Source organism: Camelus dromedarius, chromosome 5, assembly GCF_036321535.1.
Source record: "Camelus dromedarius isolate mCamDro1 chromosome 5, mCamDro1.pat, whole genome shotgun sequence".
Classification (NCBI taxonomy): domain Eukaryota; kingdom Metazoa; phylum Chordata; class Mammalia; order Artiodactyla; family Camelidae; genus Camelus; species Camelus dromedarius.
Genome location: NC_087440.1, coordinates 84,965,039 through 84,979,845, shown reverse-complemented (window position 1 = coordinate 84,979,845; position 14,807 = coordinate 84,965,039). Strand labels below are relative to the sequence as shown.

The window sequence follows — 14,807 nt, the reverse complement described above, 5'->3', positions numbered from 1 at the left end:
TCCACCGCCCTAGAAACAATGCTGCCCACCGACAGCCTGAGTGCTACTGAGGTATTCATGGGCCAGAGGCTCAGTTTGGGCCGTTTTATGCGAAGACAAAGAAAGTTCAGAGAGGTTGGGTTACATTCCCAAGGTCCAGAGCTAGGAATCTGGAGGAATTGGGTGGGATTCGAGCCCAGAGTTGTCTGACAGAGGTGTTTGTTCACGCTCTTTCCAGTGCATTCTGTTGCCTTCCTTATAAAAATCCGTTTCTGAAATCCTGGCAGTTCTGAGAGCATCCCAGATGGACAAAAAGCTCTGTGATGTCTTTTATGGCACCTCTGAAGCCCCCATGAACGCTGTGCCCCGCAGCCTCCATGCTCAGTGTCCTTCTGGACGTCTAGCCAAGCAGACACTACTCCAGACCGTGGGAAGCAGCCCCTGCCTCCGGGCTGCCAGCTGCCAGCGGCCCCCCAGCGGCAGGACACCAGGGATGGGAAGGCGAGGCTGGCCTCTTGCTGAGACAAGAACCCAGGCCCAGCTTCACCCATCTGCACCCCTCACTTTGATGGCTTCAGGCCGCCATTCTCACCATAGCAGGTACTGCCCCAAAGGAATACTCTGGAAACTTGTTGGGGCACTTCTGATTTCCACAAGGATTTGCGGGGGAGCACTCTTGGCATTTAGTGAGTGAGGGCCAGAGATGCCAGACGTCCTGGAACATGCAGGCCTGTTCACCACAAGGAGCTGACACAGGTCCCACGTGACTCCAGTGTCCCACTGCAAGTCTGTACTGGTGAAGACCCCATTCATAAATGATCTCAGCCTAGACTCTCACAGACCCATGGGAGTTTCATTTCATATAAAAACACTGTTTTTTTCCCCAAGGGTTTAATTTTCTGTGAAGACAAATCAGAGGAAGATTTATATTTTGTTTTTTTGGAACTTTACCGAGCACGAGTCACCATTGCAGAAAGCCAGATCACTGGTGGTAGTTCTGGCTGTGGTGTTGAATGGTCAGCACACCAGGTGTACAGCATACACAGTTCTCTAACTGGGCCCACGTCTGACAGCATCGCTGTGTCTCCTAGTGTAGTTATGCCAGAGCATTTACAGACTAAAAGAAACATTGTTTTCTTATAATTTATTTCCCCTCCATATTATAGTTAAAGCATTATTGTGGGTTTTTTAAAATTTTGTGGGTAGGTTCTATGAGCCACAAACTTCACCTCAGTAGTGAAGTTTGGGGGCACATAAAATATTTCTATTATTAAAGAGAGAGTCTAATAGGTCTGAGAATTTTTGTCTTAAAGGGTCTACATCAGCCTTGATTTGGGATATCGGAGGATTCCAGTCTCATGAGCCCATCAACCTCCTGAAGCAGTAAGTTGACCTTGAAACAGGCTCTGTATTGCTGGGGGTGATTTAGCAGTTTGTCTCTCCTATTGGACTGAAGGTTCCTTGGAAGGTGGGGGTGCAGGTCTTCATCGTCTCTGCCCCTCCCCCACACGGTGCCCGGCCTGTGCTGGGGACCCGGGAGGCCCCCGTGGGACCCACTCCTTCCTTCACACGCAGTGTCCAGCGTCTGCAGCAGCGGCATCCCATAAGAGGCTGGGTCTCACTGGGGTTCTCCCTGCAGTTGAGAGGAACTGCTGTCATAGTCAGGATTGCAGGAGCAGCTGGGGATTATGGGAAGCCTGTCTCTCCACCTTTTCCAGAAACACCACCATCTCTGAGCAGGTTGTTAATCAGTAACAGTCCCACGAGGGATCATCCTTTGGAACAGTAAATATTTGCTGCAGGCTGCAAACCCTAACCTTCTGTCTTTGCCCCGAATGAAGGGCCTTCTCAGGTGCCCGGGAGCCACTCACTGGTAAGAGGCAGTGGATTCACGGGAGGCGGTCACGGTGTCTGCACAGGGAGGGATGGAGAGAGAAGACGTTCTTGTCCTCTCGGGGCGGGTTCCAAGGTGGGGGGTGGGCAGCTGGGCAGCATGGAGCCCTCAGCTCTAGAAAGCACAGGGCAGGGGTGGGTACGAGGCGTGTTGTGGACACAGGGGGCTCCCTCTGCAGGGAGGAGGCCAGAGGAAGAGGCTTCTAAGGCTTGAGGTTTCATGCCCACAACACTCACGGTGCAGACCACATGCAATGCCTTGGCTTTCTTTGCGAGGACCTGCCTTCCTGGGCAAGCAAGTCTCCTCTGTGCCCAGGTCTGGGCGCAGGGGTGCTGCTCCAGGTACATTCGGGGTGAGAAGGGTGGGCGAGCAGTTGATTTCGCACCACCTGGGTTCAGTGCAGGGCGCTGCATCTTTGTGTTGTCCTTAAACAAAATGAATGGCAATTATGATCAAGCCAAGATGAATTTATTTAGGATTAGCCAAGGAATTGCTGTCTGGGACAAACAAAGTCTGGCAGACCATAAGCAAGTCCAAAGAGACAAAGGAGAGGCTGGTTTTATCAGGTTCTGGGAGGAAGCTGGCGAGGGTTGTTTTGAACAGAAGTTCATTGGAGGAGAACGGGAGGTCAGAGTCGTGGCGGTTTCTTATTGAAAGCAAGTTGTGGGCAGTTTGCTGTTACTAAAGTGTGTAAATCTTCCTTCTTCTTGCTGATCATGTAAACTGAGATGAGTGGTGTAAGCCAGTAAGGTATGAAGCGTGGGAACCACAGGGTGACAAAGCATAACAAGATTGTTTATGGCTCAGAGGTCTTGGACAAATCTCCATCCCCGGCCGCTGGGTTTCCTGGTGGGTAAAATAGGGGTATTGTAGGGACCAGCACAAGGGATTATGACCCTCAGGGCTTTATAATCCTTTCTGATTGGTTTGATTCCCTATAAAGTCTCTTTATGGGGTACTGATTAATTCTGTAGAGAGGCTTTGAGGAATCGGCCTGGATTTTAATAGAAACACTAGGGATTCTGCCAATATCAGTTGCTGACTTTGCCCATAAAGCATAATGGCAATTGGTCAAATAGGGGCGAATGGTTAGAACCTTTGGCATCAGCTCTGGTGTTGTCGGAGACAGCCGCACATAAAGGATGTGGAAGAGGATTCATTTGATCCACTGAACTGGCTATTGTGGCATCACTGTCAAATTCCGAATTTATTTCTCCCCCTTTGGGAGGAAGAAACTCCTACATGATATTTTTCCAAGAAGTCTCAGCCCAAAAGATGGACTAATTTACAAAGTAGTGTTAAATACTGTGATATAACGACGTCATGAACCTGGCTGTGTTTGGAACATTCCAGGAGGTACTTACCCGGCATGTGCAATGCTGGAGGGACCTACCAAATGCAGACTTGTCATTTAGAATCGGACAGGATTTCCTAAAAACTGACAGAAAACAGTAGGCGTAGTTCCCTGAGTAAGATGGTGCCACTCAAGCTGTGAGAGGAGTGAGGCCCTGAATTGCACAGCATCATTTAGCAAAAGCAAAGAGCAGTGCAGAGTCCTACGCGTTGTTCTGCAGCAGGCACAGGCGAGGACACCACCCTGCGTCTGGGAGAAGAGGCCTGGGAACGTCACCCTGTCACCACATTTTGCTACTGGTGACCTGGCTAAGAATGAGGGGTCTCTGCTGACGGGAGCTCCTGCAGCCTCCCCTGCCCCACGCCCACTGCGCTGAGTGGTCCTGCCCCACCATGGCCCTCCTGGTGCATCTCAGTGACCCGTCCAGACAGCCTCGGTGATGAAGGCTTGGTGGTGTCAGCTGAACAGCAGGAGCTGAGTGTGGAGACAGCCAGGTGGCCCAGCCCAGCCCAGCAGGGTTTATTCAGATGGAAAGTGTGCAGGTGCCCGGGAGCCAGGCTCTGTGCCAGTGGATGTGAGGGAGGCCGGAGAGGGGGCAGTGGTGGGGACCGTGGGGTTTGGAGACCCACTGCCTGTGTTGGAAGTGGCTCCACTAGAATACGCACCCCTGGGGCGGCGAGAGTGAGGGTGCACTTCGCACGTCGCTGTGAGGATTCGATGAGGTCGTCCACGTGGAGCTTAGCCCAGGCTCGCGTGGTACGAACTGGCTCGTCATCCATTTCTATCCAGGGGAGCGCCAGGTAGGGGGAAGGAAGGACGTCCTGAAAGGAGCTATGTATCTGGGCCAGGGCTGGGGGCAGTGCTCTGGGAGAGGTGCAGGGTGATCCTGATCACAGAATGTGGCAAACTTAGCACTTTTCTCCTTTTCTTACCCAGATGGCCACCCAGACCCTCCCTCAAATCCCCAGCCAAACGCTTCCCTAGGTCCAGGTCCCCGCAGGCCAGTTTGGATTGGCTACTGTATCGCCCAACGATCCAGCCCAATGAATGAAGCAGACCAATAAGAGGCCTTCACAGGAAGGCCTCCTGACTCCGGCCCCGCTCCAACACCCATGGAGGGCCAGGACCCAGACCACGTCCCCTCCAATCCCCCACCTCCTGGCTGCCTGCTGCCCCTTCTGGGAGGAAGTGGGACACGTGGGGACAGCTGGGGGAGACCAGGAGCTGCCTGAGGAGCTGCCTGGCCCTGGATGGAAACTGGAGGGGGGTTTGCTCTGTTATATAATGCCTTCCACCTACGGTGAACAAATGGGACCCCAACTTGCTCCAGGTCTCCCTGAGGCAGGGCTCAGCTGCATGAGCCCCGAGATAAGCCCAGACCTAACCCCCAGGGAGGAAGCGGGGTCAATGGAGGACTTGTACCAGGGCACAGAAAGGAGGCTTGTATCAGGCGTTAAAAACAATCTCTGCCCTCTTCTCTCCCAAGGGAGCCTCGCTGCTGAAGGGAAGTGCTCCCGTGGCCTCCACTGTTGCCCAGATGAAGGCGGTACTGAGCCTCCTGCTGCCCTGCCTCCTGGCCCAGGTGTGGCTGGTGCCCAGCTCCACCCCTGGTCCCCGCCTACTGGAGGCCCAGACGGGGCAGGAGACTCTGCCGACCCCCAGGGCCCAGAGGGAGAGCAGCGAGGGAGCGTGGGCTCCAGGGGAGGAGGAGGAGTACTCCCAGCTGACGGCTGGGGGTCAGAAGCTCTCCAGGGAGACCTCCAACCTGGGGTTCAGCCTGCTGCGCAAGATCGCCACCAGGCACGATGGCAACGTGGTCTTCTCCCCGCTCGGCCTGTCCCAGGCCATGGTGGCCTTGACCCTGGGGGCTGGGGACCAGAGCAGAGCCCAGCTGGAGAGCGGGCTCAGCCTGGGGGCCCCAAACCAGACCCAGGCCACAGACCTGCCCGCCCTCTTTAAGCAGCTTCGAGAGAGCCTCTCCCGCAACCCGGAGCTGGGCCTGGCCCAGGGGAGTTTTGCCTTCATCCATGAGGACTTTGACGTCAAAGAGACCTACCTCAATATCTCCAAGAGGTATTTCGATATAGAGTGTGTGACTCTGAATTTTCGCAATGTCTCCCAGGCCAAAGGGCTCCTGAATCATTACATTAACAAAGAGACTCGGGGGAAAATTCCCAAACTCTTTGATGACATTAATCCCGACACCAAATTAATTCTTGTGGATTACATCTTGCTCAAAGGTACTTTGATAACGTTCTGCTCTCCCAGACAGGTCTCTCCGTCTGCCTACCTTTCCTGTTGGGTCTGTGTCCGGCTGATGCCAAATGATTTCCTAGGAACATGTTCTCAAGTTTCACAAGCAGATTGAGACATGCACGGACTGTGTAGAATGTAGTAAGAGGCTCAGTGCCAGATGACGTTCGGATTTGATGCCCCTGCCCTAGGGCCCCACATGCCTGCAGGGTTCACGGTTTTCCAAGCACCTCCACACAGCTCTCCTCTGACATCCTGACACAGGGAACCTTCTGGGTCATTAAAAAAAAAAAAAAAGGCATATCATTGGAGAGATTTAAGATCTTTACTCTTTCACTCTCTACTTTTGTGACCTGGGGCAAATGACAAGGTCCCTTGTCCTTGATTCTCCATACGGGAAACTAAGGACAGTCCCATACTGTATAGATGGGAATGAGGCTCAGAGAGGATAGCTGGTTCAAGGTCATGTAATAAACAGCAGACTCCAGACTCAGAGGGGCTGGGCACACTCTTCCTGGGTCCTTTCGTTCCTGCCTTTCCCACAGAGCACTGGACTTGGCAGCCACCACTGTAACAGGAAGCTGACACCAAGGGACTTGCAGAGTCCGAGAGGAGTCCATGCTTCCAGTTGACTGGGCCAGACAGACGTCCTGTAGAAGCATGTGCCGCAGGCTGGTGGCCACCTCTGCACGGTGTGGCTATTTGTCAGCAGGGCCCCCTCCCCTCAGGGCCACTTTACGCAGAGGATGGGTGGGACTGTCATCGTTTCTGCCACGGTGGACTCTGCACGTGGTGCACACTAGACAGAGTGGCAGTCGGAGGGCCCCACACGGGGACAGGGCCAGAGAAAGACCCAAAGTCTTCTCTAGGCGGGAGCGAACCAACAACAAGGGAGCGAGTGTAGCAGGAAGTGGGTCCTCACTACACCAACTCGAACGAGTGACTTCGGCTCCGAGTTTTGTTCAGTGAAGGAATGGAGGTCATTAGGGGCATCTTGCTTTTGTGTGTGACTCCCACAGGGCTGGAGGGCAGAGCCGGGTTCTGACAGCTGGGAAAGCAGCCTGGGAGTGGCTGATCTTCTGGGAATCTCTTTTGGTTGCCTGAGCTGTGGTCAAAACAAACCCGATAAGGATGCCTTTCCCAGCCGGGCAGAGAACCCTGGCCCTTTCTTCCTTTAACGAGGATGATGCTTTCAGGGAGGGTGGTTTCTGCCATGAGCTCTGTTCTTCCCTGTTCAGGGAAATGGCTGACCCCTTTTGACCCTGTTCTCACCGAGATGGAAACTTTCTACCTGGACAAGTACAAGGTCATCAAGGTGCCCATGATGTACAGGGCTGGCAAGTTTGCCTCCACTTTTGATAAGGATTTTCGCTGCCACATCCTCAAACTGCCCTACCGAGGAAATGCCACCATGCTGGTGGTCCTCATGGAGAGGATGGGTGACCACCTCGCCCTTGAAGACTACCTGACCACGGACCTGGTGGACACGTGGCTCAGAAAGATGAAAACCAGGTACCACTCCCCCCTCCACCAGTGAGTGCTCACTACTTCATTCTGTGCCCGTCCCAGCCAGAGAGCTGCGGGCTCCCCGACAGCTGGGGCTGCATCTGGCCTGTTTTCTGCTCTACCAGCATCTGTCACAGCGCCTGGCATGCTCTCCCAGCCTTTACCAGGGTTCTCCTAGGTGCCAGGCACTGTGATGCATGCGCGATGCCAACCCTAAGGCCTCGCCAAGAAGGTGGCCGTAAGCAAACACCTGAAGATGAAGGAGGGCTGTGTGGACATCCCGGGGAAGGGAGAGTTCCAGGCAGAAGAAGCATGGCAGTTCTGGAAGGGGCACGTGCTTGGTAGGTTCGAGGAACAGTGAGGCAGCCAGTGAAGCTGTGGTGGCTGGAGTTGAGGTCACAGAGGAACCAGGGGCCCGGTCATCCAGGATTGTATGGCACTGGCCCCGAAAAATACTTGGGCTTGGTGGGAGGGTATAGCTCAGTGGCAGCGTGAATGTTTAGCATGCAGGAGGCTCCGGGTTCAATCCCGGGCACCTCCATTAAAATAAATAAGCAAATAAGTAAATATCCTAATTACCTCCCCCACTAAAATTTAAAACATAAATGAAATAAATTAAAATAAAAGACTTGGGCTGTTCCCGAGGGAGATGGGAAGCCAAGCAGAGGGGTAACATAGTCTGTGCTGAGACGACACGAGGGGATGAGGAGGGGCAAGGGGACCAGTCAGGATGCTGCTGCTCGGCTGGTGGTGGCAGGGAGGAACAACAGTGGGACCCTGATCTGTTAGGAAGCTGGAGGTGACAGGATTGGCTCATGGACTCGATGTGGGTGACAGAGAGAGAAAGAGGAGAGTCAAAGATGAAGGCAGTTTTTGGCCTCAGCAACTGGAAAGAAGGCCCTGCTGTTTCTTGAAATGGGGGAGACCGTGGGGGGAACGGGCCTGGGGGTCAGTTTGAAAGTCTGGATCAGAAATACCTATTAGACAACTGGGTGGAGACGTCAGGAAGGCAGCTGGATCTGGCGTGCAGGGCGAGGTGCAGGCTGAGGAGACAGCAGCACATAAGTGGAACCATGAAATGGGACGAGATGACCTGGGGAGGGGCCGTGCACAGACAGCAGGGCTGGAAGCACAGAGCAGGTGCTCAAACGTTTGTTGAATAAATTAATCCACCTATTGGGGTACAAGGAAGTTAGTGGCAGGAAGGGTTCCATGGCGATGCCTCCTGAATCCTGTCACTCCAGGATTTGGCACAGCGATGAGTCCAGCTGAAGGTCCCCAGTGTTCATTTTATCTTCACTCTTCTTTTTCTTCAAATCCTTAGTGCCTAGCAAAGGACTCAAACATAAGCCCTCAACAAATGTTTGGGTGAATAAATTTATAAATCGACGTTCAAGACATTCCATGTCCTCAGCTATATTCCAGTCCCACAGCCCAGCCCAACTCTGCAAGAGAAAGGAGGAGAGAAAAGGGAGCCAAAGGAAATTAATATTCATTAAGCCCCGCTCTACGCCAGGCGCTGCTCTGGGAACTTACCGTGTATTCCTCCACTTAAATCTCTGAAGGACCTGGTGAGACTGACATTGGCATTTTGGCTACACCTCACGGATAAAGACACCTGGGACTTCTTTAAGACTAGGACTAATGAGTAGTTCTCATCCTTTTTACTTTTAAGCCACAGAACTCATCTTTCTAAACGAAGATGAGAACTCCAATGTATAATATCAGAGTGAATATTAGAATTTCTCTGGCTATAGATAGGTAGGGTGTTGAAAATTTCCTTCGCTCCCCTCCCCCGTCCATCCCCAGACTTCCACAGTTCTCCCGGAATCCTGGGGGTCTGCAGAACCTGGGGGTTGAAAACAGCCATCGTCCAAGAGTCTGAAGGATTGATGGCAGCGGCTGATTGGTTGGTTTGGGTTGTTTTTAAGACACAGGGAAATGGACACAAAGTATGGCATAAAGAGAATGTGAGTCAGCCGCTGGGATATAAAACTGGTTCAGTGAAGCTGCAGGGACACATGTGTGATCAGTCAGAGCTGTCTTCTCTGAGCTAGACTGTCACAAAAGAATGGAACGAGCTATAGTCAGGCGAGGGAGACCTGTCAATGGGCATCATCTTGGAGGGAGTAAAAAGAAAGTGTGACCGTCTTAGTGTTCCGAATCTCTGGCTTTTGTCTACATTTCACCGTTATGTGTACTTGTACCACAGAAGAATGGAAGTTTTCCTTCCCAAGTTCAAGTTAGATCAGAAGTATGAGATGCATGAACTGCTGAAGCAGATGGGAATCAGCAGAGTCTTCTCACCCTGGGCTGATCTGAGCGGACTCTCAGTTACCGCGAGAAATCTTAAAGTATCCAAGGTAAGTCGGGATCTCTCATTAGGGCCCCAAACCAACAAATGTTTTTACAAACCATTTAACGTTGATAAAAAGGCCAGGTTGTAGCACAAAATCAGATTTAAATTCCAAAAAACTTAAAATAGCACCCAAATTGGATGTTTTAAGAATTTTGCATCACTTTATTAAAACATCTGTTTAATTAATTAAATTTCTCTTATGTAAAGCTCTCTCTTCTCTCCCAATGCTCAAGGGAAAATTTACCCCTAAATGGAATTAGTTCACAAATTTAAAAATTCCACGAAATTGTACCACTTTCAAGACGAAAGAAACCCCCAAAGGGCATCGGGCTAACTTCCCACCCCTTGCAGAAATCTGCTCTATGATGTCTCTACAAAGTCGCCCTCCGTTTTCTTTTTTTTAACGTTTCCAGTGACAGGGAAATCACCACTTATTTGAAAAGTAGCTCAATCCACAAATGGCTAAAATCGTTTGAGTTTTTTCATATACATACATATTTTTTACTTATAACTCCTCCGACTCATCCACTTTGTCCCTAGTTCTGCCTCTAAAACTGTAAACACATGAATTTCGGCTGCAAACACATAAAAATTGAAGTGTGTTGTGGGGTTACAGGTTACACTGTAAATTATTAAATGTGCTCCCTCTGTTTACTCTGGGAAGTAAGTTTTCACTCCAGGAACTCAGAGAATGTCCAAGTGTTACTACACTGTTTTCATTACCTCCTCTTATAATAATTACACAGGCCCATCACTCACATCACATGAGGTTCCTGGACAAAAGGGCCTCCTGGAGATGACAGGCAGTGTAAATACAGGCAACCAGAGTGCAGGAAGACTTCAGGGACCCTGGGGCTTGTCCCCGGGACCACCTCAGAGCAGCACCATGTGCTGGGAAGCTGCTTGCAGAGGACTAACCACACACCCTTGCCCCGACCTTGCCTGCCAGAAGGAAGGTCAAAGTTCTCAGGAGTTCCAGGCAGCTTGAAAATCTTCTAGGAGGAACACCAGCTCAGCTCAAGAATCAGCAGCACAAAGCACATGCTCAAAAAGTATTTGTTGATTTGATGCATTTGTGCACGAATTGGCCAGCCAGAGTCTCTGGGTCCCTGCCCAGACTGTATTTCCCACGTGGATTCCTTGTGTCTCCTGGTATTTTGGGGGTTTCTACAGCAGTTGCCAGATGCAACCTCAGACCGTTCCTCTGAGCACAGATGACCCTGGTATCACTAAATCCCAAGAGCATGGCCCTGTGGGTAGGACCGTAACAAAAAATGTCCAGGCGCCCAATTAATTCCCTCGCCTCCACTGGCACACACAGGGTCTTCCACGTTATTGCCTTTTCTAGGTTTTACAAAGAGCGACGATTGAGGTGGATGAAGAAGGGACGGAGGCAGTGGCGGGGACCCTGGCAGAAATCACTGCCTATTCCATGCCTCCCATCATCAAGGTGGACCGGCCATTTCACTTCATGATCTACGAAGAAACCTCCAGAATGCTGTTATTTCTGGGCAGGGTGGTGAATCCAACTCTGCTGTGACTTATGACATGAGTGAAGACTCAGAGCTACAGCCACTGCAGAACCTGAGGTGTGTGAAGCTACATGGGACTTCGGCATTGGGGGCCCCCCTTGTCCCCCAATGCTAGTGTGAGCCGTTCTTAGATAAATCTGAGCATTACACTCAAAATTATTTTACAGAGATGTGTGTACTGTCTGTCTGGTATTTTAAGCCTGTTTCTAAGAGTCTTTGTTACTGACTAAAGACTATCCTGCTAGAGTATCTTTACTTTTCTCTGTTACTGATGTGTCTGGACTTAAAGATACATTGGATGAGAGCTCTATTTCAAGACGAAGTCTTTGGGAGGAAGACAAGTACACATTCTCCATGAGCTTCACTCTCTACTTCCCCCGGTGCAAAATTAGTGCTTTATTTTCACCTATTATAGAATCATTCCTTGCTAAAATTAGAGGAGAATAGCGGTGGTCAGTCCTGATCACAGCATCTGCCATGAGGTGGCCTCGTTTACTCCATGGAGCCATTAACTGAGGCACAGATCATCCAGTTCAGTATCTTCGTTTTACAAAGGAAGGAAATCAAAACCAGAGACAGAGCCACAGTATAGCCTTCATGGGCTCCTTCATCTGTTAAAACATATGTGCGTGTGTGTGTGTATGTATAATGAAAATTATATTTTGACTGTATTGGTATATAAAGATGAACATATTCTGGATTATGTCTGTCTTCTTACCAATTCAGTCAAAATGTGGAACAAACTTACTTGAAGTAAAATATCTTCTTGAGCCCCTAAAAGTAGCACCGTGCCTACAGCATCTAATGGATAAATCAAACAGGGCATCTCAGAGGAAGGAAAAGGTCACCTCGTGTGGCAGTGGCAGAGCCAGAGGCCTGCCTCTCCCAGCTCCAGGCCCCAAGCCCATTTCACCCTCCCTTCCTTCCGTCTAGAACATCTGATGGGGTCCAGTTCAACAGGCAGCCAGTACTCCACTCTCACTTACCCTCTGTGGTTGAATAGTATCAGCGTGGACTTTGTCCCAGGGTTAAAAGAAAAACCGAAACTTAGTCATTTTCTGTTACAGAGAAAAGAAAATGGTTCAGGAGTAAATTCAGAGAACTGTGAATCTTGGAATATCAACTAGGTTGAGTAAATGCCTAACTGGATTTCTGTCTGTTTGTTACCCAATATTTAAATACGCCTAAAATTAATTTTTGATTAGTTATCTTATTAAAATCAATCAGAATCATGTAACTAGTACTTAATGTGAATAGGTAATAATATTAACTAACAGTCTAAAGACTGCTAGAGACTGACTTTTCATCATTCTAATTCTAAACCTGGACATTCATTCATTCCTGTATTCCTTCTAAATGTGTGAGCCGACTGACACTTGGTAAGGGCCAGGCAACTCCAGGGCCTAGAAAGAGAAACAAAAGTAGAGGACTAACTTCAGTTGACATTCTTAAGTGACTTGTTAGTGTTTAATCAATCAGGTTCATTTGTGGGAAAATAGTAGAAAGAGAAATAAAAGAGGGTTCGCATTACCCATTTTTAAGAGATGAAATCTAGAAAAGAAAGCCCATGAGAACATAATACCCTCTGAAATAAATATGGCCAAACCCAGTTATAAAAAGGTCCACTATTATCGAAGGATTCATAGATCATACAGATCAAACACTATATGCACAAAACAAAAAGGGCGTAACAGTGACAATGAACACATGACTCTTTAAGGCAGAAATGACCCTATTCTCAATTAAAAAATTAACATTTCCCCACATATACTTGAAGAAGCTCCAAGGACACTAGGTTTTAGATTTTCCAAGTACATATTATGGTGAAAAAGTGCAGACCAATGAAAAATGTAATTCCTCTTACCAAAAAAATTCAAGGTTTCAAACCTGGGCAGGGAAAAACTCTGAAGACTGTTAACAATGCTTCAACTATATTTAAATATCAGGTTTAAAAACTGTTCCTACACAGACAGACAGACAGACACACACCCTCTCACACACATGCTATAACAACTGAGAACAGGTTACTGGATTAATCTAATTCATTTTCTCTTCACTGTAAAACCCCTACTCAAGCTCATTTCAATTCAAATATTTCACATGTGCCCAGGAACTGCAGTCTGGACCCCGTCTTCCACAATAAGGTGTCTAAGCTAAAGAAATCAAATAATGGAAATGATTTTTAAATGTGTATGAATGAGGTTATGGAAGAAAAGCTCTAGAAGCTTTTATTAAGGAAAATCCTTTTTTAGCCTTCTCCATTTCTGCCTGTTCTACGGCCTGATTTTTTTTTTTTTTTTTTGCTTATTATGCTAACTAGTGAAATTCTAGAACCGCTCTTTAAACAGATGGAGATGTCCCTATTTCCCCGCAGCTACAGATGGAGGGAGATGTTTCTTTGTTGGACAGCTGGTTTAAAGGAACTATTTGATAGGTTGTCAAACTGAGAACTTTTACAAGAGTGTCAGTCTTGCTTGCGGTGTAAACAGGTATGTGCAGATATTCATAATTGTCACTTCTGTGCTCTAGGCTGGAAATTGACACAACATTGTAAACTGACTATAACGCAATTTAAAAATTTTTTTACAATAATAATAACTGTCACCAATTTGTTTTTCACTGTTTTTATACGTCTGTCCTTGGAAGTAAAATTTTAACAAATATTTCAACAATTTTAGAAATTATCATGTTCTATAGGAAAAAAATAAAACTTCTGAACATAACTTTGACTGTCTTAACCGATGATTTAGTGCCTAGGAATAAGACTGCAGCTGACTTCTGCAGCTTCCTGAACTTTATAAGCAGTAGTGACTTTTCTCCATCAAATCGCTTTCCTCTTCTCCCGCATGCATGACAGGAAATAAAGAGTCCCTAACTCTGCTTAATTTATACTATTAAACAAATAAACCGAAATTCTCTATTTTATTTAAAGTAACACGGTCAATGCTGACTAAGAATCAAAGTGCTGGAAAACCTGATGCCACTCTGAGGTCCATCATGCACACAAACAGTCTCTCCTAGGTCGTAATGTATTCAGTTTCACGCTGATGATGCTAGTAGGAGACAGCATTACACCAGTTCAGTGAAATCCACAGAGAATGTATGAACTAACCAATACTGTCAAGCTTCTCATACCTACCAATCTTTAACTACTGACAAAATAAATGGTTGAGCAATTCCATTTACCTGACTGTCCTTACGTGAAAGATATTAAGAATCACTAAAAATAGCCATATGCAAGGAAAGCATGAAACAGCATGAAAGTCTCACGCTGAGTAGCTGTCCCGTTACAGGGTAATTTATAGCTGACTTCCGTGTGCTTTTCTTGTTCATTATTTTAAAAATGAACTGCCTTTGATTATAAAATAAAAACTGCAGGAAAGTATTTAAAACTTTTTTCACAAACACAGGTGTCTCATTAACCTATGTTTTATTTTCAGTAAATTCATTATTCATTATTTCACATTATAAAAAGTAACCACACACGCATATGCATTCACAAATCAGATCATCTTTATCATACATCAATATATTTAAAAAAAACAAATATTTTCTAATATCAATATAGTTATATGCTGATTGCATTGTGAAATAGAGAAGCTGACAATAGCTTCATACAGTCTATCTCAAGAACTGACATTTTAAAATTAAGAACTGTATATATGCGCCACAGGCAAATTTTGATGGAAATATTAGCATTAGTACAAATAAATGCTGTTGACATAGCTTAAGCATGATAGCTTGGAATAACAGCTGATTCAAACTAGGCTCATCATTTTTAATTCAGTAAGGACAAACAATCTAAAATGTAAACAAAGTATTTATAAAATAAATTCTTCTAGGAAATAAAGGAAATCATCAATCTATTATTTTTAAGGTAGTTGTAGCTGAAAGTTATCAGAAATCTCTGCAGAATTTTCATTGCCAAAT

The 14,807-nt window shown here is 47.5% G+C and overlaps 1 protein-coding gene across 1 annotated transcript; it reads left to right on the top strand.

Annotated features, from left to right (window-relative positions):
• The first annotated feature begins 1,750 nt into the window (after positions 1-1,750).
• SERPINA10 (serpin family A member 10) lies at positions 1,751-13,790 on the top strand. Its single transcript, XM_010987844.3, has 5 exons — positions 1,751-1,852; positions 4,714-5,467; positions 6,719-6,992; positions 9,199-9,349; positions 10,694-13,790. Exons 2-5 carry the CDS (start codon positions 4,765-4,767, stop codon positions 10,883-10,885), a joined length of 1,320 nt encoding a protein of 439 aa, XP_010986146.2. The 5' UTR covers positions 1,751-1,852; positions 4,714-4,764; the 3' UTR covers positions 10,886-13,790.
• Positions 13,791-14,807: the final 1,017 nt, after the last annotated feature.